Here is a 25,642-nt window from a genome sequence, read left to right on the forward strand (position 1 = left end):
TTAACTTTCTGTCGTGTTGATCTGTCTAATGTTGACAGTGGGGTGTTAAAGTCTCCCATTATTATTGTGTGGGAGTCTAAGTCTCTTTGTAGGTCACTCAGGACTTGCTTTATGAATCTGGGTGCTCCTGTATTGGGTGCATATATATTTAGGATAGTTAGCTCTTCTTGTTGAATTGATCCCTTTACCATTATGTAATGGCCTTCTTTGTCTCTTTTGATCTTTGTTGGTTTAAAGTCTGTATTATCAGAGACTAGGATTGCAACCCCTGCCTTTGTTTGTTTTCCATTTGCTTGGTAGATCTTCCTCCATCCCTTTATTTTGAGCCTATGTGTGTCTCTGCACGTGAGATGGGTTTCCTGAATACAGCACACTGATGGGTCTTGACTCTTTATCCAATTTGCCAGTCTGTGTCTTTTAATTGGAGCATTTAGTCCATTTACATTTAAGGTTAATATTGTTATATGTGAATTTGACCCTGTCATTGTGATGTTAGCTGGTTATTTTGCTCGTCAGTTGAGGCAGTTTCTTCCTAGCCTTGATGGTGTTTACAATTTGGCATGTTTTTGCAGTGGCTTGTACCGGTTGTTCCTTTCTATGTTTAGTGCTTCCTTCAGGAGCTCTTTTAGGGCAGGCCTGGTGGTGACAAAATCTCTCAGCATTTGCTTATCTGTAAAGGATTTTATTTCTCCTTCACTTATGAAGCTTAGTTTGGCTGGACATGAAATTCTGGGTTGAAAATTCTTTTCTTTAAGAATGTTGAATATTGGCCCCCACGCTCTTCTGCCTTGTAGAGTTTCTGCTGAGAGATCAGCTGTTAGTCTGATCGGCTTCCCTTTGTGGGTAACCCGACCTTTCTCTCTGGCTTCACTTAACATTTTTTCCTTCATTTCAACTTTGGTGAATCTGACAATTATGTTCTTGGAGTTGCTCTTCTCGAGGCGTATCTTTGTGGCGTTCTCTCTATTTCCTGAATCTGAATGCTGGCCTGCCTTGCTAGATTGGGGAAGTTCTCCTGGATAATATCCTGCAGTGGTTTCCAACTTGGTTCCATTCTCCCTGTCACTTTCAGGTACACCAATCAGACGTAGATTTGGTCTTTTCATATAGTCCCATATTTCTTGGAGGCTTTTTTCATTTCTTTTTATTCTTTTTTCTCTAAACTTCTCTTCTCGCTTCATTTCATTCATTTGATCTTCCATCACTGATACCCTTTCTTCCAGTTGATAGCATCGGCTACTGAGGCTTGTGCATTTGTCACGCAGTACTCGTGCCATGGTTTTCAGCTCCATCAGGTCCTTTAAGGACTTCTCTGCATTGGTTATTCTAGTTAGCCATTTGTCTAATCTTTTTTCAAGGTTTTTATCTTCTTTGTCTTGGGTTTGAACTTCCTCCTTTAACTTGGAGTAGTTTGATCATCTGAAGCCTTCTTCTCTCAACTTGTCAAAGTCATTCTCCGTCCAGCTTTGTTCCATTGCTGGTGAGGAGCTGCGCTCCTTTGGAAGAGGAGAGGTGCTCTGATTTTTAGAGTTTCCAGTTTTTCTGCTCTGTTTTTTCCCCATCTTTGTGGTTTTATCTACCTTTGGTCTTTGATGATGGTGACAAACAGATGGGGTTTTGGTGTGGATGTCCTTTCTGTTTGTTAGTTTTCCTTCTAACAGTCAGGACCCTCAGCTGCAGGTGCATTGGAGTTTGCCAGAGGTCCACTCCAGACCCTGTTTGCCTGGGTATCAGAGTGGAGGCTGCAGAACAGCGGATATTGGTGAACAGCAAATGTTGCTGCTTGATCGTTCCTCTGGAAGTTTTGTCTCAGAGGAGTACCCGGCCGTGTGAGGTGTCAGTCTGCCCCTCCTGGGGGGTGCCTCCCAGTTAGGCTACTCGGGGGTCAGGGACCCACTTCAGGAGGCAGTCTGTCCATTCTCAGATCTCAAGCTGCGTGCTGGGAGAACCACTACTGTCTTCAAAGCTGTCAGACAGGGACAGTTAAGTCTGCAGAAGTTTTTGCTGCCTTTTGTTTGGCTATGCCCTGCCCCCAGAGGTGGAGTCTACAGAGGCAGGCAGGCCTTCTTGAGCTGCGGTGGGCTCCACCCAGTTCGAGCTGCCCAGCCTCTTTGTTTACCTACTCAAGCCTCGGCAATGGCGGGCACCCCTCCCCCAGCCTCGCTGCTGCCTTGCAGTTTGATCTCAGACTGCTGTGCTAGCAATGAGCGAGGCTCTGTGGGCGTAGGACCCTCCAAACCATTCGCGGGATATAATCTCCTGGTGTGCCATTTGCTAAGACCATTGGAAAAGCGCAGTATTAGGGTGGGAGTGACCAAATTTTCCAGGTGCCATCCATCACCCCTAGGAAAGGGAATTCCCTGACCCCTTGTACTTCCCGGGTGAGGCCATGCCTTGCCCTGCTTTGACTCAGGCTCAGTGCACTGCACCCACTGTCCTGCACCCACTGTCCAAAAATCCCCAGTGAGATGCACCCGGTACCTCAGTTGGAAATGCAGAAATCATTCGTCTTCTGCATCGCTCACGCTGGGAGCTGTAGACTGGAGCTGTTCCTATTCAGCCATCTTGGCTCCACCTCCAATTAATCTTATCTTTTGCAAGTTTACTTAAATGTTAATGTCAGAGAGTAAATAGATATAATCTAACAAATTCAGAAAAATGATTCAATAACAGTATCAAGCCATTCACCTGCTTTTCTAGAATCCAAAGCCTATGCTCTTCCCTTAAATAATACTGGATATTACTAGGATCTAATAAGTATATAACCTGGAATTGTCTGCTCTCTGTCTCCTAATGAAGCTTGACTGTAAAAGGTGAAATTTCAAAAAAAAAAAAAGATCGCTTAAGAGACATAGTATTTCCATCCATTCTATATATTCAAAATTTTATCCTTGCATCAAGATGGATCATCAGAAAACTAGGTCTGAACTACATTAGCTTAGTCCATTACAGAACTTCATTCACTTTCTTTTCTTTTTTTTTTTTTTGAGATGGAGTCTTGCTCTGTCGCCCAGGCTGGAGTGCAATGGCGCGATCTTGGCTCACTGCAACCTCTGTCTCCTGGGTTCAAGCAATTCTCATGCCTCAGCCTCCCGAGTAGCTGGGATTACAGGCATGTGCCACCACACCCCGCTCATTTTTGTATTTTCAGTAGAGACAGGGGTTTGCCATGTTGACCAGGCTGGTCTTGAACTCCTGACCTCAGGCGATCCATCTTCCTCAGCTTCTCAAAGTGTTGAAATTACAGGCGTGAGCCACCACACCTGGCCACTTCATTCACTTTCTAACAGTTAATGTTCTGCATGCTTAGCTTTCATTGCTTAAAAAAAAAAACTTTACTGTGTAAAATATACTTATGCTCTTGCTATAAAATTACTAAAAGCATTGTCCATTATATAATGCAACTTCCTACACTGTCTACAGAAGCCAAATATGTAACATAAATGAGTGAAGCAGACTGTAAAAAAATCCACTGCCAGATATGTAATTAAACTTTATCATTAACCGAACGATGGTATAAGCACATTAACAAATAGTATGAACAGGTAGGAAAAGAGCAGCTATATTTTAAATTTGAAATCTAAAAATATAAATAATTTATCAAATTTTCCTTTGAAATTGATTACTTTGTTGACTTGTAAATAGAAAGCTAAAATCCTTTCTTCTACACCAATGTCAATGTCCACATGGGCTGATAGGGAGAAGTAGATACTTAAGTGGAAATTCGGGTACTGTATCAAGAGGAAAGTGGAATGAATAAAATGATGGATGGCCAAAAGCAGCAAATGTCTACTACATACTGATATTCCAAAGTTGTCTAATTAGGATTCAGTACCACACTACAGTGCAGTTCAATTTCTTCAATTTGTAGTTCTTTATTGACATTAGTAAAATTAATTGAAAAAGACAAAATAGGCAATATTTTTAATTGCCACAATGTTGGAAATCAGAAAACTTCCTTTTTGGAATTCACTCTTTAAACCTGCAATTGTGAATACGTAGTTTAAGTAATCACTTCCATCTCTGGACACCAATTTCAGCACAGAAAAGTAAGCTGGATTATTCCTTGCCAAAAGCATTTCCCCAAAAAATGACTTCACTAAGAACATGTGAATTAAATTTTACATTTGTGTAACTACTTATGAGCAATTTCGCGAGAAAGATTCAGAGTGTTTATATGGATTATCATATTCACCAAAAAGGTCAGTCACTGAACTGAGTCAGGGATTTTCCCTTGGATGACATGAACAAGTTGAATTCTTTCAACAGTTCAAAAAATATATCTTCAGCACCTGACATAAATGCTGCACTACATCCCGAAACTCCCCTTCAGAACTGAAGTATTTATTCCCCAGTTGCTCTTTAGGAATTCGCTAGGCTGAAAAAAGCTACCAAACCCAAGGTCATTCTCCTTTCCCAGGGTAACTGGCATACAGAGACTAGTCAACATTGGGCTATAAGGACCGGCCCTCTGACCTTAGCTGAGGACAATTTGGAGGGACCATCCCAGCTTCAGAGCTCCCAATAAGTAAGGCTGAGGCCTTCTGACTACATCTAGGCCAACTTCTCCCATTAGTTCAGCTGCATCCCCTTCCCTTCACAGGTGCTGATCCTGAAAGAACCCTTTAATAAATTATCTTCACGTTAACCTCCATCTCAAAATTTGCTTCCAGGGCAACCCAACCTGTGACAACACCACATACAACTAAGCCCCCTAATCTACAAGAAGCAGAAGCAACTACTGTATTGTGCATCCAATTCATCCAAAAAAGCAATAATCTCGGTTGAGGCCACAGAAGAATATCTAGTATACATATATTGTTACTATATACACGTTTCATTTTTTATCTTTTTAGGACAGTGTTTCCTGGTGAATTATACAATTAATACACTGAAGTTTTTTATCTTTAAAAACACTGCCACTTTGGATTTAAGTTTCATATCAAGTCTTGTGTTAACCATTGCAGAAATATCTTCTGTAGTCATACTTAAGTTATTTTGACCAGTCTACATTAAACTTAAGACACAGGCACTATGTTCAAAAGTTCTATCATATCAAAATTCTCATTGACACCACAAATAAATATGCTTCACTGGGCATTATTATTTATGTCTATGCAACAGAAAACACCAAAAGCAATGGCAACAAAAGCCAAAATTGACAAATGGGATCCAGTTAAACTAAAGAGCTTCTGCACAGCAAAAGAAACTACCATCAGAGTGAACAGGCAACCTACAGAATGGGAGAAAATTTTTGCAATCTACTCATCTGACAAAGAACTAATATCCAGAATCTACAAAGAACTCAAACAAATTTACAAGAAAAAACAAACAACCCCATCAAAAAGTGGGCAAAGGACATGAACAGACACTTCTCAAAAGAAGACATTTATGCAGCCAAAAGATACGTGAAAAAATGCTCATCATCACTGGCCATCAGAGAAATGCAAATCAAAACCACAATGAGATACCATCTCACACCAGTTAGAATGGCGATCATTAAAAAGTCAGGAAACAACAGGTGCTGGAGAGGATGTGGAGAAATAGGAACACTTTTACACTGTTGGTGGGACTGTAAACTAGTTCAACCATTGTGGAAGACAGTGTGGCAATTTCTCAAGGGTCTAGAACTAGAAATAGCATTTGACCCAGCCATCCCATTACTGGGTATATACCCAAAGGATTATAAATCATGCTGCTATAAAGACACATGCACACGTATGTTCATTGTGGCACTATTCACAATAGGAAAGACTTGGAACCAACCCAAATGTCCAACAATGATAGACTGGATTAAGAAAATGTGGCATATATACACCATGGAATATTATGCAGCCATAAAAAGGATGAGTCCCTGTCCTATGTAGGGACATGGATGAAGCTGGAAACCATCATTCTCAGCAAACTATCGCAAGGACAAAAAACCAAACACTGCATGTTCTCACTCATAGGTGGGAATTGAACAATGAGAACACTTGGACACAGGAAGGGGAACATCACACACTGGGGCCTTTCATGGGGTGGGAGAAGGGGGTAGGGATAGCATTAGGAGATATACCTAATGTAAGTGAGGAGTTAATGGGTGCAGCACACCAACATGGCACATGTATACATAAGTAACAAACCTGCATGTTGTGCACATGTACCCTAGAACTTAAAGTATAATAAAAAAAGAAGGTACTAAAAAAAAAAGAATACATTTTGTGACTCAGTAGACACTTTTTTGTAAAGTTGTCATCTGTAAGAGAGCTAATGCCTGGGCAATCTTTTCCCTTAATATATAACTACATAACTGCATTTTACAACATTTTACAACAGGATTGCTTATTTTATTCACTTTCCAAAATAAACCCAGTTGAAATTTCAGTCCTTTTCTTGAATTATTTTTCATTACACAGATTTTCTATGTATATATTATATACATATATATAATATATATATATATGAAAACCATATTTTTATGTGAAATTTCCTGAATGTTTAATGTTGGCAACTAATTCAACTATATGCAACACATCTCTCGCCACACCCAGCCCATAGTCCACCACTTTGTAAACTTTTTCTAGTGATTAATTGATTTGGAATGTAGTATTGAATGTATTCCTTCTACTACAGTAATAAAAAGCGTGAGCTCTGCAAACATATTTAAATTCCAGCTCTGCTCCTTCCTAGCTATGCAATTGTGGGCAAATTACCTTTTCTATCTAACCCTCATTTTTCTCACCTGCAAAATGGGGTTAATCAAATTACCTTAGAGGTACTTCATAATTTATAATGTAAGGAATTTAGAATAGTGCCTAGTAAAAAGCAAGTATCAGTAAATGTTAGCTTTTGTTATTTAATAATGAAAATTGTATAAAATATCACATTGCCCCTTTTCCCTGGCTGCAAGAAAGCTTACCATTAAATTGAATGCTCTACCACAGCAACTATATTAGCCATTGTGTTTGGTATGTTTGCTTCCTCCTTTTCAGGGTTTTGATTGTCTATTTCAATTTTCAGAGCTTTATTATACACTTGAATATAAGAAGTTTCAAATTCTTTTTGGAAGAGGGAAGGATAAAAACAACCAAAACTTTAAAAAATAAAAATTAAGTTCCATGAAATTTTTGTGAACAACATGAAGGAAATTAGGTCATCTAGCTCTATAATTAGGTGGATTTATAACAGGTTCAATGATTGTACACTAAAAAGTATCAATTAATGGATTGCTGTTAACCTGGAGATTAATCTATGCTGCCACGAAGGTTCTGGCCTCAGTTTTGCTGTTTGTCAAATTATCTGGAGTTAGAAAACTATGGCCTGCAGTCCAGCTGCTCTACTTGTTTTTATGAATAAAGTTTTACTGGAATAAAAGCCACACACATTTGTTTATGATTAGTCTATGGCTACTTTTGCACCACGACGGCAGAGTTGACTAGTTGTGACAGAGACTGTGTGGCCCACAAGCCCAAAATGTATACTTATATCTTAACCTGTAAGAAAAGTTTGCAGACCCCTGAATTAGATGAAGACAGGTGGCAATACCAAATTTGAAGATGACACAAACTGGGAGGAATAGTTAATACACTGCATGATAGAAGTGAAATTCACAAAGATCAGAAGAACTGAAAAAATAGGCTGTAACAATCAGGCTGAAATTTAATAGTTTATAAAGTATGGTTAATGGGTTCTTAACCATAAAAGTGGAGGATATGAGGCATATAGTTTCATAAGTCCAGGAAATTAACCATATGATGTAGCTGCCAGAAAAGAACTATTTTAAATGTTGTCTGCATTAAAAGAAATACAGGGTCTAAAACAGTGCTGCCCAATAGAACTTCCCTGTGACAATGGAAATTTTTTTAATCTGTAATGTCCAATAAGGCAGCCATTAGCTACATGCAGCTATTTGGATTTGATACATGGCTAGTGTGAAGGAGGGACTAAATTTTTAAAATTATTTTTGAGAGAGTCCTGCTCTGCTGCCCATGCTGGAATGCAGTGGCACTATCATAGTTCACTGTAACCTTGAACTGCTGGGCTCAAGTGATCCTCCCGCCTCAGCCTCCCGAGTAGCTATGACTACAGGCACATGCCACCATACCAGCCAATTTTTTAAAAAATATTTTGTAGAGATGGGGTCTTGCTATGTTGCCAAGGTTGGTCTCAAGCTCCTGGGCTCAAGGGATCCTCCCGCCTCAGCCTCTCCAAGTGCTGGGATTCTAGGTGTGAGCCACTGGTGCCTAGCCAAAAACTGTCAGTCTTTAGAGAAAGGGAAATCAATTCTGTACCTTTCATGATCCATCAGCAGTTTAGCAATGTTCAGACAGAAGTCCAAGGACATGTCAACATGTAGTATTTCCATGACAGCTAACAAGATGAAAAAATGAAATAATTACCAGTTTAATTTTTGAGGAAGCTTAGTTATTTTCAATAATTTTCCTCTATTCAAAATCTACTTACTAAATGTTTGCCATATACCATGTTTTGCCTAAAAATTTATCAAAATCTTCTTTTAAAGTATTAACATCCAATGCTGGAGAGTGTCATGACACAAGCACTCTTGCACAGATAGCAAAGTAATCTGGTGCAATCCTTTCAAAAAGCAACTTGGCAATACTATACGCTAAGAACACTGGGGTAGAGAGCTTGGTATCTGAAGTCAGACAGATCTAAATTTGAAACCACTTGCTACTTGTATGGCCATAGGCAAGTTAAGCTCTCTATACCTTAGTTTTGTCACCTGTAAAATGGAGAATATACCACCAATTTCTCAGGGTTGTTGAGAGGATTACCTGAGATAATGTATGGAAATTATATAGCAAAGAACCTAGCACTTAGTAAGCATTTAATAAATGGCAGCTGCTATTATTATTCCCTTTAAGAAATTGTGCTTCTGAAAAGTCACCTGGAATAAATATGGGGAAAGTTTATGAACAAAAATATTAAAAGCAGTGTAGATTATAATAATAATAGAAAAGAAGTATACACTGTATGTCTATTTCAGGGTAGCAATAAACTATTGTGCAACCATTAAAACTGTTGAGTATGAAATAAAGTGGAAAAAATGAATATACACTAATATGAAAAATGTATAAGATTAGTAAGTGAAAAATTAGAAAGCAAACTTTTATGTACTATATAGTTACAATTCTGTAATAAAAGCAAAATAAACTAAGAGAAAAAATACTGAAAATAAGTGATCAAATTTCTAAAAGTGATTGTGTTTAGATTCTATTTATTTGACAAATATTTAATGAGCATATTATCTGTACCAGGCATTGTGCTTTGTGCTGAGAATCTAGCAGTGGATAAAACATAACAAATATTCCTGCTGTCAAGGAGCTTCTAGTGGATGGTAGGACCATGAGAATTTTTAGTATTTTCCAAAAATGTCTTAAATTATTATGTGCTATTCTTTCACAATGAAAAATGTTTATTTTTAAATTTCAATCTTTCTACTACAAAAAATATCAGTGCAATAATGCCGGCAGTTAGGTTGACCATTTTAAGAGTAAAGTATTTTCACCAGCAAAGCAACAAACAGAATATAAAAATGCAAGTTTCATATATTCTTTCAATGCAAAATCTAGTATTTTTAAATATAAAAAACTTGGATTTGGGTTAGCCTCCTAATCTGTAATCAAACTATGACTGACATTGCAACTTCGGGAGTATCTAGATTGAGTTAAGTAAAAGGAACCTGTGAATAAAGAACAATTTCATTTTAAACTCTGCTTCTTACCTACATTTGGATAAACACTGTCATAAGGAATTATCATCCCAAACTAATGTACTTCAACTTGGTGACTCCAATCATCTCTCTGGTCTTCCTATGTTGTCTTAGTTGGAGTAAGTGTATTATTTTAGTTGGTTAGTTGGTTTGTTTATTCCCCCAATGCAAAAAAGTAGAGTTGTCTTCCTGGTTTCTAACATTTTTCAATCTGTGTATGCTGAGGTGATACTGTTGCCTAGAGATGCAGAATCCCCAATACATTTGAGCTTCTGAGGTCTCTTAAGTGATTGGCTAAAATTCTAGAGGCCGCCGAAAGATTCAGTAGTACTAAATTTAGGGCTACTGCCAAATTGAATTATAGTTCTAACTATAACAAATTGTTATTATTTATTGGATAATCAGTAACTATACTAACATATAATTTTGTATAGTACAAATAATGCAGCTCTTAAAGATTACTAAAAAGCATGTACAACATTAAAAGAATTAGAGTAAATAATTTTTATGACTAAACAAAACTGAAATGTTAAGGGCTAGTGTGCATAGTTTTGCTTCATGTAATGCATCTATATAGTAGTAATAACAGTAATAATAATAACTACAGTAATAGGTAACATATATTGCACACTATGCACCAGGTATGGTGTTAAATGCTTTATACACATTTTCTCACAAGATTCTCAAAACAACATGATGAGATAGATAATAATAATATCTCTTTTGCTAAATGAAGAAACAAAGCAAAGTTAAGTGACTTGCCCAATGACCAACTTTTGTGCAGTGTACATTCTGGTCCTTGGAGAATTATGAAAAATAAATAGCAATGTTTATAAACAAGTAATTATAAAAATCACAGCATTACAAAGGCTTTTCCCATTAATAGGTAATCTTTCTTTCTTCATGGTGGTAGACAACTTCAGAAGGGTTGGGTAGCTACAGTTCTCTGCTGGACTAAAAGAAAACTGATTGCTTTTATTCAGCTTTTTTTTTTAAAAAAAAAACACTTTTTAAATTTGCTACTATTTTTTCTTCTTTCTCTCTTTCTTCCTGGGTGACAATATTTTCCCTTTCCTGGGTGATCATTTTCCTTCTCAGCCACCATCAAATTACACCTATTGTTAGTATACTACAAAAGATCTTATATTTAACAAATTGTAGTGATGTTTCAAAATGGTGTGCTCTTCACATACAGAGATCATACCTTCAAGGAGTTCTTCATTAGATGTTTCGCCTTTCAAGAGGATTTTCATTTTTAAGAAAAGCCCAGGAGAACTTAAATGTTCCTATTTTAAACAAAGAAATCACAATGATATTAAAATTGTGGAATGTAAAAGACAATTTTCAAGTAATTGCCTGCTTTATTCAACCACCTTGGGATAACTCATAATCAAAGGAAATCGAAATTACAGAAGATCATATCATAACATTTGTTCTATCCCTGAGGATATTTCCCAATATTTTTTCAATCTAAATGAAATAATATATGGAAAAGAACATGTAAATATTTCCAATGAGTGACAAACATTTAATGACAAGATTAATACTCAAACTGTACAAATCTCAGGCCATATTCTTTGTAAGCAAAACCACAAACCGGCTAGTTTTATTTTCTTTTGAGATTTATTAACTAAGGTCCTTTGCAAACAATGGCGGAATAAAATAGAAAATGTATTGTCTTTTCCATAAGATATGCCTGTTGTGTTTACCATTAATAACAACGTTATTTCTAAATCATTGTTAGTTGGCCCTAAGCCATCTGTGATCTTCCTGGTTCCACTTTCGCCTGACAGGGTACATCTTTAAACAACTTTCTAAGACTAAAAGTACAGTCTAGGCCCACAGAACAGAACTTTTCTCTCTACAAAGCCAATTAACCCCTACATGAACACCGTACTGATTAGCTCCATACTCTGCACATAATTACAGGTATTCATATGTGAGATGCCTTAAAAATAGAAAGTTGGAGAAAGTAAGCACTGGTATTAAAAGGGCTTGCAAATATAGATGACACTAGTACAAAGAATAAACTGAAGTTGCCAATTTTGATTTATTGCATTACCATCTTTCCTGTAGGTTTGTTGAAGTATGTATTGGATTCAATTCCCTTTTATCTTCAGAGACATAGAGGTCTTCCAGATCTTGGCAACATCTGTTTTCCTTGAGTCTGCTATTCTCACACAAATTTAACATTCTGTTTTTTTTTTACCAAACAATTCCAGATATGATTTTCACTGATTTCATTACCAAACAACCCCAGATAATGGACATTTTACTTCTGTTATCATCATGTCTTCACTTCTGTAAACATTTGCACCGTATATTGTCCATCCTTATTGTCTCTTAAAACTACACTTCCAGAAGTCATGAAGATTGCCTGCTAAATCCATCAGCTTTCTCCCTACTATCAAAATCCTAGTCTTCTCTGTAACTTTTCTCACTGTTATTTCTCATTCTTCATAGCTTTGTTTGTTTGTTTATTTATTTATTTATGATGGAGTCTCACTCTATCGCCCAGGCTGGAGTGTAGTGGCACAATCTCGGCTCACTGCAACCTCCGTCTCCCAGGTTCAAGCAATTCTCCTGCCTCAGCCTCCCGAGTAGCTGGGATTACAGGTGCACTCTACCACATCTGGCTCATTTTTGTATTTTTAGTAGAGACGAGGTTTCACCATGTTGGCCAGACTGTTCTCGAACTCCTGACCTCAAGTGATCCACCTGCCTCAGCCTCCCAAAGTGCAGGGATTACAGGCATGAGCCACCAGGCCTGGCTGCTTTTTTTTTTCATTATTTGAGACAGAGTCTCACTCTGTCTCCCAGGCTGGAGTGCAGTGGTACAAACACGGCTCACTGCAGCCTCCACTTCCTGGGCTCAAGCAATCCTCCTGTCTCAGCCTCCCAATGTGCTGGGATTATAGGCATGAACTACCATGCCCGGCTCCCTTCCTTAGATTTTTGTTTGCTGATTTTTTTCTTTTCACCAGTTACTGAGAAACAGGCTCCAGGTACAACAAACATACAAGATAAGTATTGTGAATCTTGTTTTGCAGGGCCAGATAAAGTTAAGTAACTTACCCATGGTCACACAACTGGTAAGTAGTAGAGCTGAAATTTGAATTCAGATCTCTCTGACTCTAAAGGACATAATCTTTCCATTACAATATGCTGCCTCCCTTGAAGCTCTGTCTATCATGGCAGGCATTACTACACTATCTGGATATTTTGTAAGCTCTAAAGATAATGTATTCATTTCTAGTGTGAAGTGTATCATACACATACACACATACACACACATGAGTATATAAACATATGTATATGCAATGTATATGTATAGTTTACAGAATAATAATAAAACAAACACCAGTGTCCTCACTACCAAGGTTAAGAAACAGATTATTGCCACATAAAAAGCCTCAAATGTATCCTTACCCATAGGCATCCTCCTCACCTCACAGAGGTAAACACCATCCTGAATTTTGTGCAGTAATTCCCTTGCTTTTCTTTATATATACACAATATACAGTTGCTATGGACCGAATGTTTGTGTCTTTCTAAAATTCATATATTGAATATCTAATCCCCAATGTGATGGTATTTTGAGGTGGGGGCTTTGGGAGGTAATTTGGTCATGAGGGCTGAGCCCTCATGAATGGGATAAGTGCCCTTATAAGAAAAGACATGAGAGAGATGAGAGATGATCTCTCTCTCTCTCTCTCTTTCTCTGCCAAATGAAGATATAGAAAGAAGGTGGCCATCTTCAAACCAAGACAAAGGCCCTCACCAGGAACCAAAAAGGCTGGTATTTTGATCTTGGACATCTCAGTCCCTAGAAGTGTGAGACATAAAGTTCTGTTGCTTAAGCCACCCAGTTTATACTATTTAGTTATAACAGCTCAAGCTAGCCAACACAATTATTTAGTTTTGCCTACATTTGAACTTCACTTAAACAGAATCATAATGTATCTAAGTTCTTCTGTGATTCCTTTCATTCAAATCATGTTTTTTCAGATTCATCCATGTAGATATGTGAAACTTATTTGTTTTCATTACTATATAGCATGGCTGTCAAAGGGAGGTCCCTGAATCAGCACCATCTGGGAACTTGTAAGAAATGCAAGCCATGGGTTGGAGCCAAGATGGCTGAATAGGAACAGCTCCAGTCTACAGCTCCCAGTGTGAGCAACGCAGAAGACGGGTGATTTCTGCATTTCCAACTGAGGTACTGGGTGCATCTCACTGGGGAGTGTTGGATAGTGAGTGCAGGACAGTGGGTGCAGTGCACTGAGCATGAACCGAAGCAGAGCGAGGCATGGCTTCACCCGGGAAGTGCAAGGGGTCAGGGAATTCCCTTTCCTAGTCAAAGAAAGGAGTGACAGATGGCACCTGGAAAATCGGGTCACTCCCACCATAATACTGCGCACTTCCAACGGTCTTAGCAAATAGCACACCAGGAGATTATATCCTGCGACTGGCTTGGAGGGTCCTACGCCCACAGAGCCTCGCTCATTGCTAGCACAGCAGCCTGAGATCAAACTGCAAGGCAGCAGCGAGGCTGGGGGAGGGGCGCCCGCCATTGCCGAGGCTTGAGTAGGTAAACAAAGAGGCTGGGAAGCTCGAACTGGGTGGAGCCCACCGCAGCTCAAGAAGGCCTGCCTGCCTCTGTAGACTCCACCTCTGGGGGCAGGGCATAGCCAAACAAAAGGCAGCAAAAACTTCTGCAGACTTAACTGTCCCTGTCTGACAGCTTTGAAGACAGTAGTGGTTCTCCCAGCATGCAGCTTGAGATCTGAGAATGGACAGACTGCCTCCTGAAGTGGGTCCCTGACCCCCGAGTAGCCTAACTGGGAGGCACCCCCCAGGAGGGGCAGACTGACACCTCACACGGCCGGGTACTCCTCTGAGACAAAACTTCCAGAGGAACAATCAAGCAGCAACATTTGCTGTTCACCAATATCCACTGTTCTGCAGCCTCCGCTCTGATACCCAGGCAAACAGGGTCTGGAGTGGACCTCTGGCAAACTCCAATGCACCTGCAGCTGAGAATCCTGACTGTTAGAAGGAAAACTAACAAACAGAAAGGACATCCACACCAAAACCCCATCTGTTTGTCACCATCATCAAAGACCAAAGGTAGATAAAACCACAAAGATGGGGAAAAAACAGAGCAGAAAAACTGGAAATTCTAAAAATCAGATTGCCTCTCCTCTTCCAAAGGAGTGCAGCTCCTCACCAGCAACGGAACAAAGCTGGATGGAGAATGACTTTGACGAGTTGAGAGAAGGCTTCAGACGATTAAACTACGCCAAGCTAAAGGAGGAAGTTCGAACCCATGGCAAAGAAGTTAAAAACCTTGAAAAAAAATTAGACGAATGGCTAACTAAAATAACCAATACAGAGAAGTCCTTAAAGGACCTGATGGAGCTGAAAACCACAGCACAAGAACTACGTGATGAATGCACAAGCTTCAGTAGCCGATTCAATCAACTGGAAAAAAGGGTATCAGTGATGGAAGATCAAATGAATGAAATGAAGCGAGAAGAGAAGTTTAGAGAAAAAAGAATAAAAAGAAATGAAAAAAGCCTCCAAGAAATATGGGACTATGTGAAAAGACCAAATCTACGTCTGATTGGTGTACCTGAAAGTGACAGGGAGAATGGAACCAAGTTGCAAAACACTCTGCAGGATACTATCCAGGAGAACTTCCCCAATCTAGCAAGGCAGGCCAGCATTCAGATTCAGGAAATACAGAGAACGCCACAAAGATAGGTCTTGAGAAGAGCAACTCCAAGAACATAATTGTCAGATTCACCAAAGTTGAAATGAAGGAAAAAATGTTACGGGCAGCCAGACAGAAAGGTCGGGTTACCCACAAGGGGAAGTCCATCAGACTAACAGCTGATCTCTCGGCAGAAACTCTACAAGTCAGAAGAGAGTGGGGGCCAATATTCAACATTCTTAAAGAAAAGAATTTTCAACCCAAATTTCACGTCCAGCCAACCTAAGCTTCATAAGTGAAGGAGAAATAAAATCCTTTACAGATAAGCAAATGCTGAGAGATTCTGTCACCACCAGGCCTGCCCTAAAAGAGCTCCTGAAGGAAGCACTAAACATGGAAAGGAACAACCGGTACAAGCCACTGCAAAAACACGCCAAATTGTAAAGACCATCAAGGCTGAACTGCATCAACTAACGGGCAAAATAACCAGCTAACATCACAATGACAGGATCAAATTCACACATAACAACATTAACCTTACATGTTAATGCGCTAAATGCTCCAATTAAAAGACACAGACTGGCAAATTGGATAAAGAGTCAAGACCCATCAGTGTGCTGTATTCAGGAAACCTATCTCACGTGCAGAGACACACATAGGCTCAAAATAAAGGGATGGAGGAAGATCTACCAAGCAAATGGAAAACAAACAAAGGCAGGGGTTGCAATCTTACTCTCTGATAATACAGACTTTAAACCAACAAAGATCAAAAGAGACAAAGAAGGCCATTACATAATGGTAAAAGGATCAGTTCAACAAGAAGAGCTAACTATCCTAAATATATATGCACCCAATACAGGAGCACCCAGATTCATAAAGCAAGTCCTGAGTGACCTACAAAGAGACTTAGACTCCCACACAATAATAATGGGAGACTTTAACACCCCACTGTCAACATTAGACAGATCAACACGACAGAAAGTTAACAAGGATATCCAGGAACTGAACTCAGCTCTGCACCAAGCGGACCTAATAGACATCTACAGAACTCTCCATCCCAAATCAACAGAATATACATTCTTTTCAGCACCACACCACACCTATTCCAAAATTGACCACATAGTTGGAAGTAAAGCACTCCTCAGCAAATGTAAAAGAACAGAAATTATAACAAACAGTCTCTCAGACCACAGTGCAATGAAACTAGAACTCAGGATTAAGAAACTGACTCAAAACCGCTCAACTACATGGAAACTGAACAACCTGCTCCTGAATGACTACTGGGTACATAACAAAATAAAGACAGAAATAAAGACGTTCTCTGAAACCAATGAGAACAAAGACGCAACATACCAGAATCTCTGGGACACATTCAATGCAGTGTGTAGAGGGAAATTTATAGCACTAAATGCCCACAAGAGAAAGCAGGAAAGATCTAAAATTGACACCCTAGCATCACAATTAAAAGAATTACAGAAGCAAGAGCAAACACATGCAAAAGCTAACAGAAGGCAAGAAATAACTAAGATCAGAGCAGAACTGAAGGAAATAGAGACACAAAAAAGCCTTCAAAAACTCAATGAATCCAGGAGCTGGTTTTTTGAAAAGATCAACAAAATTGATAGACTGCTAGCAAGACTAATGAAGAAGAAAAGAGAGAAGAATCAAATAGACGCAATAAAAAATGATAAAGGGGATATCACCACCGATCCCACAGAAATGCAAACTACCATCAGAGAATACTATAAACACCTCTACGCAAATAAACTAGAAAATCTAGAAGAAATGGATATATTCCTCGATACATACAACCTCCCAAGACTAAACCAGGAAGAAGTTGAACCTCTGAATAGACGAATAACAGGCTCTGCAATTGAGGCAATAATCAATAGCTTACCAACCAAAAAAAGTCCAGGACCAGATGGATTCACAGCCGAATTCTACCAGAGGTACAAGGAGGAGCTGGTACCATTCCTTCTGAAACTATTCCAATCAATAGAAAAAGAGGGAATCCTCCCTAACTCATTTTATGAGGCCAGCATCATCCTGATACCAAAGCCTGACAGAGACACAACAAAAAAAGAGAATTTTAGACCAATATCCCTGATGAACATTGATGCAAAATCCTCAATAAAATACTGGCAAATTGAATTCAGCAGCACATCAAAAAGCTTATCCATCATGATCAAGTGGACTTCATTCCTGGGATGCGAGGCTGGTTCAACATGTGCAAATCAATAAATGTAATCCAGCATATAAACAGAACCAATGACAAAAACCACATGATTATCTCAATAGATGCAGAAAAGGCCTTTGACAAAATTCAACAACCCTTCATGCTAAAAACTCTCAATAAATTAGGTATTGATGGGATGTATCTCAAAATAATAAGAGCTATCTATGACAAACCCACAGCCAATATCATACTGAATAGGCAAAAACTGGAAGCATTCCCTTTGAAAACTGGCACAAGACAGGGATGCCCTCTCTCACCACTCCTATTCAACATAGTGTTGGAAGTTCTGGCCAGGGCAATCAGGCAGAAGGAAATAAAGGGAAAGAGGAAGTCAAATTGTCCCTGTTTGCAGATGACATGATTGTATATCTAGAAAACCCCATCGTCTCAGCCCAAAATCTCCTTAAGCTGATAAGCAACTTCAGCAAAGTCTCAGGACACAAAATCAATGAGCAAAAATCACAAGCATTCTTATACACCAATAACAGTCAAACAGAGAGCCAAATCATGAGTGAACTCCCATTCACAGTTGCTTCAAAGAGAATAAAATACCTAGGAATCCAACTTACAAGAGACGTGAAGGACCTCTTCAAGAAGAAGTACAAACCACTGCTCAATGAAATAAAAGAGGATACAAACAAATGGAAGAACTTTCCATGCTCATGGGTAGGAAGAATCAATATCATGAAAATGGCCATACTGTCCAAGGTAATTTATAGATTCAATGCCATCCCCATCAAGCTACCAATGACTTTCTTCACAGAATTGGAAAAAACTACTTTAAAGTTCCTATGGAACCAAAATAGGGCCTGCATTGCTAAGACAATCCTAAGCCAAAAGAACAAAGCTGGAAGCATCACGCTACCTGACTTCAAACTATACTACAAGGCTACAGTAACCAAAACAGCATAGTACTGGTACCAAAACAGAAATACAGACAAATGGAACAGAACAGAGCCCTCAGAAATAATGCCACACATCTACAACTATCTGATCTTTGACAAATCTGACAAAAACAAGCAATGGGGAAAGGATTCCCAGTTTAATAAATGGTGCTGGGAAAACTGGCTAGCCATATGTAGAAAGCTGAAACTGGATCCCTTCCTTACACTTTATACTAAAATTAATTGAAGATGGATTAAAGACTTAAATGTTAGACCTAAAACCATAAAAACCCTAGAAGAAAACTTAGGCAATACCATTCAGGACATAGGCATGAGCAAGGACTTCATGTCTAAAACACCAAAAGCAATGGCAACAAAAGCCAAAATTGACAAATGGGATCTAATTAAAATAAAGAGCTTCTGCACAGCAAAAGAAACTATCATCAGAGTGAACAGGCGACCTACAAAATGGGAGAAAATTTTTGCAATCTACTCATCTGACAAAGGGCTAATATCTAGAATCTACAATGAACTGCAACAAATTTACAGGAAGAAAACAAACAACCCCATCAACAAGTTGGTGAAGGATATGAACAGACACTTCTCAAAAGAAGACATTTATGCAGCCAAAAAAACACATGAAAAAATGCTCATCATCATTGGCCATCAGAGAAATGCAAATCAAAACCACAGTGAGATACCATCTCACACCAGTTAGAATGGCGATCATTAAAAAGCCAGGAAACAACAGGTGCTGGTGAGGATGTGAAAAAATAGGAACACTTTTACACTACTGGTCGGACTGTAAACTAGTTCAACCATTGTGGAAGTCAGTGTGGCGATTCCTCAGGGATCGAGAACTAGAAATACCATTTGACCCAGCCATCCCATTACTGGGTATATACCCAAAGGACTATAAATCATGCTGCTATAAAGACACACGCACACATATGTTTATTGCGGCACTATTCACAATAGGAAAGACTTGGAACCAACCCAAATGTCCAACAATGATAGACTGGATTAAGAAAATGTGGCACATACACACCATGGAATACTATGCAGCCATAAAAAATGATGAGTTCATGTCCTTTGTGGGGACATGGATGAAGCTGGAAACCATCATTCTCAGCAAACTATCGCAAGGACAAAAAACCAAACACCGCATGTTCTCACTCATAGGTGGGAATTGAACAATGAGAACCCATGGACACAGGAAGGGGAACATCACAACCGGGGCCTGTTGTGGGTTGGGGGGAGTGGGGAGGGATAGCATTAGGAGATATACCTAATGTTAAATGACGAGTTAATGGGTGTAGCACACCAACATGGCACAAGTATACATATGTAACATACCTGCACGTCGTGCACATGTACCCTAAAACTTAAAGTATAATTTAAAAAAAAAAGAAAAAAAAAGAAATGCAAGCCCCATCCAAAACCTACTAAATGAGAAACTCTGGGAGTATTGCCTAGCCAATTGTATGTGCATGTGTGGGGGAAAATGTGTAAAATAATTATTATTGATTTGCATTATGGAAAGTTTCCAATTCAACATAAATTCTATTATCTGTTTAGTAAGGTAACAAATGAGCAAACTGTGTTTAACAGACACTCTAGGTAATACTTACACAAGCTAAATTTTAAGAACAACTGTTGTATAGTACTCTGTTTTATGAATAATTCACACTTTATTTGCACATTCTACTTTGGACATTTAAGCTGTTTCCAACGCAATTGCTATTATGAACAATCCTGGAATCAGCATTCTGTATACCTCTCCTTGTATACAAATGCTAGCGCTTCTCTAAAGTATATACCTAGGAGTGAAGTTGCTGGGTGGTCCAGTATGATCAAATTTTATTTTATCAAGTAACTTCAAACTGTTTTTTAACGTGGTTGTACAATTCTCAAAAAACTAGGAATGAAGGGAGCTTCCTCAACCTGACAAAGGGCATCTATACTAAACCCACAGCTAACACCATACTTAATGGCAAAATACTGAAAGCTCTCTAAGATTAGGGAAAGATACTGCTCTTGCCAATTCTATTTAACATAGTAATGAATGTTCTTGCTAGAAAAATTAGAAAAGAAAAAGAGACAAAAGGCACGCAGGTTGGAAAGCAAGAAGTAAAACTATCTTTATTTACAAAAAATATGATTTTTTTTTTTGAGATGGAGTTTTGCTCTTGTTGCCCAGGCTGGAGTGCAATGGCACAATCTTGGCTCACTGCAACCTCTCCCTTCTGGATTCAAGTGATTCTCCTGCCTCAGCTTCCCAAATAGCTGGGATTACAGGAGTGCACCACCATGTCTGGTTAATTTTGTATTTTTAGTAGAGATGGGGTTTCACCATGTTGGCCGGGTTGGTCTCGAACTCCTGACCTCAAGTGATCCACCCACCTCAGCCTCCCAAAGTACTGGGATTACAGGTGTGAGCCACAGCGTCCGGCCAGAAAATATGATCTTGTGTACAGAAAATCCTAAGGAATCCATTAAAAAACTATTAAAGCTAAAAGAACAAGTACAGGAAGATTGTAGGATATAATATCAGTATTTTTTCAATTAATGGCATTTCTATATACTAGCAATGAACAATCCAAAAGTCAAGAAAATAATTCCATTTATAAAAGCATAAAGAAGCAATAAATTTAACAAAAGAAGGACAAAACTTATTTATTGAAAACTACAAAACAATGAATAAATGTTCCTGGATTTGAAAACTTAATATTGTTAAGATAGCAATAATTCCCAAATTGATCTGCAGATTCAACAAAATTCCTCCCAAATTCCCAGCTGTCTTCTTTGCAGAAATCAACAAGCTGATTCCAAAATATGAAAATGCAAGAGATTCAGAAGAGCCAAAACAATTCTGAAATAAAAACAAGTCGGAGGGCCATACCAGTGGATGTAAAGTGGTTTCTCATTGTGCTTCTAATTTGCATTCCCTGATAACTAATGATATTGAGTATCTTTTTGTGTACTTATTGGCCACTGGTACGTATTATTTGGAGAATGTCTATTGAGCTCCTTTGCCTCCTTAGCCCATTTTCAATTGGGTTGTTTGTCTTCTTATTGAATAGTAAGAGTTCTTTTTTATATTATGGTTAATAGACAACAGATATATGATTTGCAAATATGTTCTCCCATTCTGTTGGGAGGATCCTATGGATTGTGTCTTCATTTTCTTGATGATTTCCTTTGAAGCAAAAAAAATTAATTTTAATGAGACTTAATTTTACCTAATTGTTCTTTTTTGCTTGTGCTTTTGGTGTAGTATCTAAGCACCTATGCCTTTTATATTTATTTCATTGCACTAATACATTTTCAAAGGTAATTTTGTGAAACAACATAGGCATACCAAATTTTAATTTCTCCTTTAAAAATTTACTATCAGATTCAGTTCCAGCAGATATGAAGCAAGACAACTAAGCCTATACCTTCTACTAATTACAACTAAGAACTCTGAACAAGATATAAAAAGCAACAACCTGAGGACTCTTAAAAGTAAACAAAAACAAAGATTGTAGTGAGGCAACAAAACTTGGAGAAGTGAACCATATGGAGGTGGTAAGTTTCCTGAGTTTTTTTCTTTTATCTAATGGCATAGGAAGTTTGTCTTCTAGCTAAGCTCTGAGTGAGGCAAAAAAAAAAAAAAAAAAAAAAAAGTTTGTGTAGATAAGTTTTTTGGTTTAGAGAATTTTTTAATGGGCTCTGCCTTCATGTAGATACAGAGTTCAAATTTACATTACTCATGTGGTCCAAAAACCTCCAACCTGAGAAAGTAAAATAAAAGTAACCAAAAGAGTGGTAACTCTTTTACATCTGGCTGATGCCAATAAAAAGTTTCTCTGCAGGGCCGTGCTCTCAATCCAGGTTGAATAGGATTCTAAAAACTTAACACTCACTGAACATAAATTAACATATCCATAATTACAAAACAAAGAAGGAAATATTTCATACTAAGCAAGAGTCAGGAGTTCACATGAACAACGGGATCAAATCGTTTCCAAATAACTTGCCTGTTTCCCATAATAAAGTTCAATAAGATTTATAGTATTACAAAAATATCCAGCAGCCAACGATGTAAAATAGTTGGCACCCAGTGAAAAACAGAGCAGGCAAAAACAATCAATAATGGGGAGACAATAGATGGAAACTAATCTAGAAGTGACATAGATATTAGAATTATCAAAGAAAGACATTAAAAGAGTAAGTATAACTGTATTTTGTATGCTCAAAAATTTAACTAGAGACTTGGAAGATATAAAAATAAACCAAATCAAACTTCTAGAGATAAAAACTACAAAGTCTGAAATGAAAAATATATGGGATGAGATTAACAGATGATTAGACATTGCAGAAGAAAGATTAATGAACTTAAAAGTAATAGCAATACAAAACAGTCCAAAATGAAACAAAAATAACAAATTATGTTTTAAGTGAAAAGAGTATAAGCAAACTATGGCACAACTTCAGGCAGCCTAATACATGGTTAATTAGAGTACTTGGGGGAAAGCAGAAAAAAAATTTGAAGAAATACTGGAACTTTTCAAACATAATGAAAATTATGCTCCTAGACATCCAAAAAATCACAAAGAGCCCCAAGCACGAGAAACATAAATAAAATTACTTAAAAGCATAACATCAAGTTGCTCAAAACCAATGATAAAAAATCCAAAACTTATTCAGAAAAGAAGACACGCTATATAAAAAAGAACAAACATAAGAATGGCACCATATTTCTCAACAGAAACAACAGAATGAGAATACAGTGGAATGAAATATTTAAAATACCCCCCCCCCAAAAAAAGCTGTCTGGTTTAAATTCTATACCTGGAAAAAATATCATTCAAAAAACAAAGGTGAACCTAACACTCATAATGATGTCTATTATTAAAAAATAGAAGATAACAAGTGCTGCTGAAGACGTGAAGAAATTGCAACCCTTGTGCACTATAGATGGGAATTTAAAATGATACAGTTGCTAAGAAAAATAGTATGGCTGATATGCAGAAAACAGAAACTGGACCCTTTCCTTACACTTTATACAAAAATTAACTCAAAATGGATTAAAGACTTAAATGTAAAACCAAAACAATAAAAACCCTAGAAGAAAACTTAGGCAATACCATTCAGGACATAGGCATAGGCAAAGACTTCATGACTAAAACACCAAAAGCAATTCTAACAAAAGCCAAAATTGACAAATGGGATCTAATTAAACTAAAGAGCTTCTGCACGGCAAAAGAAATTATCTTCAGAGTGAACAGGCAATCTACAGAATGGGAGAAAATTTTTACAATCTACCCATCTAACAAAAGTTTAATATCCAGAATCTACAAGGAACTTAAACAAATTTATAAGAAAAAAACAAACAACCCCATCAAAAAGTGGGCAAAGGATATAAACAGACACTTCTCAAAAGAAGACATTTATGCGGCCAACAAACATGAAAAAAAGCTCATCATCACTGGTCATTAAAGAAATGCAAATCAAAACCACAATGAGATACCATCTCACGACAATTAAAATGACAATTATTAAAAAGTCAGGAAACAACAGATGCTGGTAAGGTTGTGGAGAAATAGGAACGCTCTTACACTTTTGGTGGTAGTGTAAATTAGTTCAACCATTGTAAAAGACAGTGTGGTGATTCCTCAAGGATCTAGAACCAGAAATACCATTTGTCCCAGCAATCCCATTACTGGGTATATACCCAAAGGATTATAAGTCATTCTGCTGTAAAGACACAGGTACACGTATATTTATTGCAGCACTATTTACAATAGCAAGGACTTGGAACCAACCCAAATACCCATCCATGATAGACTGGATAAAGATAATGTGGCACATATACAGCATGGAATACTATGCAGCCATAAAAAAGAATGAGTTCATGTCCTTTGCAGGGACATGGATGAAGCTGGAAACCATCATTCTCAGCAAACTAACACAGGAACAGAAAACCAAACACCGCATGTTCTCACTCATAAGTGGGAGTAGAACAATGAGAACACATGGACACAGGGAGGGGAACATCCACACACTAGGGCCTGTTAGGGGGTGGGAGGCACGGGGAGGGAGAGGATTAGGACAAATACCTAATGCAGGCAAGGGCTTAAAACCTAGGTGACGGGTTGATAGGTGCAGCAAACCACCATGGCACATGTATACCTATGTAACAAACCTGCACATTCTGCACATGTACCCTAGAACTTAAAGTAAAATTAAAAAAAAGAAAATATTCCTGTCTATAAATATTTCTACATTAATTTTTTAATTTTAATGTTGAACAAGTTTTTCAGCATTAAATAACCCCATCCACATGACATAAGTTTCAGGAAAATATAGTTCAAGTAAATGCTCTGTTTGAGAAATTTAACATTCTGGTTGATCGAGCTATTCATTTTCATGCTTCCACTCTGTTGAAAAAAACCTTTCTAAAGTGTATCAGTATATTTAATTGCCTTATTAAGTAAAACACATTGATCCTAATTGAATCTCTCTTATTTTATTTTATTTATTTATTTATTTATTTATTTTTTGAGACGGAGACTTGCTCTGTCACCAGGCTGGAATGCAGTGGTGCGATCTCGGCTCACTGCAACCTCTGCCTCCTGGGTTCAAGCGATTCTCCTGCCTCAGCCTCCCGAGTAGCTGGGACTGCAGGCACACGCCACCACACCTGGCTAACTTTTGTATTTTTAGTAAAGATGGGGTTTCACCATGTTGACCAGGATGGTTTCGATCTCTTGACCTTGTGATCTGCCTGCCTCAGCCTCCCAAAGTGCTGGGATTACAGGCATGAGCCACCGCACCCAGCCTGAATCTATTTTTAAAGGGTCACCAGCCTTTCAGTGTTCCTTGTCCAGGAGTGTAGATATATACACATTTTGTTTTGTTCGTTTTAGAGATGGGGTCTTGCTATTATGTTGCCCAGGCTGAAGTGCAGTGACTATTCATAGGTGCAATCATAGTGCACTGCAGCCTTGAACTCCTGGCCTCAAGCAAATCTCCCACATTGGCCTCCTGAGCAACTGGGAATACAGGCATGTGTCACCACGCCCGCTTTGTATTCATGTTTTTAG

The 25,642-nt window shown here is 38.2% G+C and overlaps 1 protein-coding gene across 2 annotated transcripts in view; it reads right to left on the reverse strand.

The window, feature by feature from the left end:
* Positions 1-25,642, reverse strand: part of TEX11 (testis expressed 11) — a 381,570-nt gene that overhangs the window by 185,769 nt on the left and 170,159 nt on the right. For both annotated transcript variants that reach the window (XM_016944288.4, XM_054676447.2), the window contains exons 12-13: positions 10,920-11,001; positions 8,274-8,352 (exon numbers count right to left, since the gene is read on the reverse strand). In XM_016944288.4, the coding sequence (XP_016799777.2) occupies positions 8,274-8,352; positions 10,920-11,001 (161 nt within the window). The remainder of the gene's footprint in view (positions 1-8,273; positions 8,353-10,919; positions 11,002-25,642) is intronic.

This window comes from Pan troglodytes, chromosome X (assembly GCF_028858775.2).
Source record: "Pan troglodytes isolate AG18354 chromosome X, NHGRI_mPanTro3-v2.0_pri, whole genome shotgun sequence".
Taxonomy (NCBI): Eukaryota; Metazoa; Chordata; class Mammalia; order Primates; family Hominidae; genus Pan; species Pan troglodytes.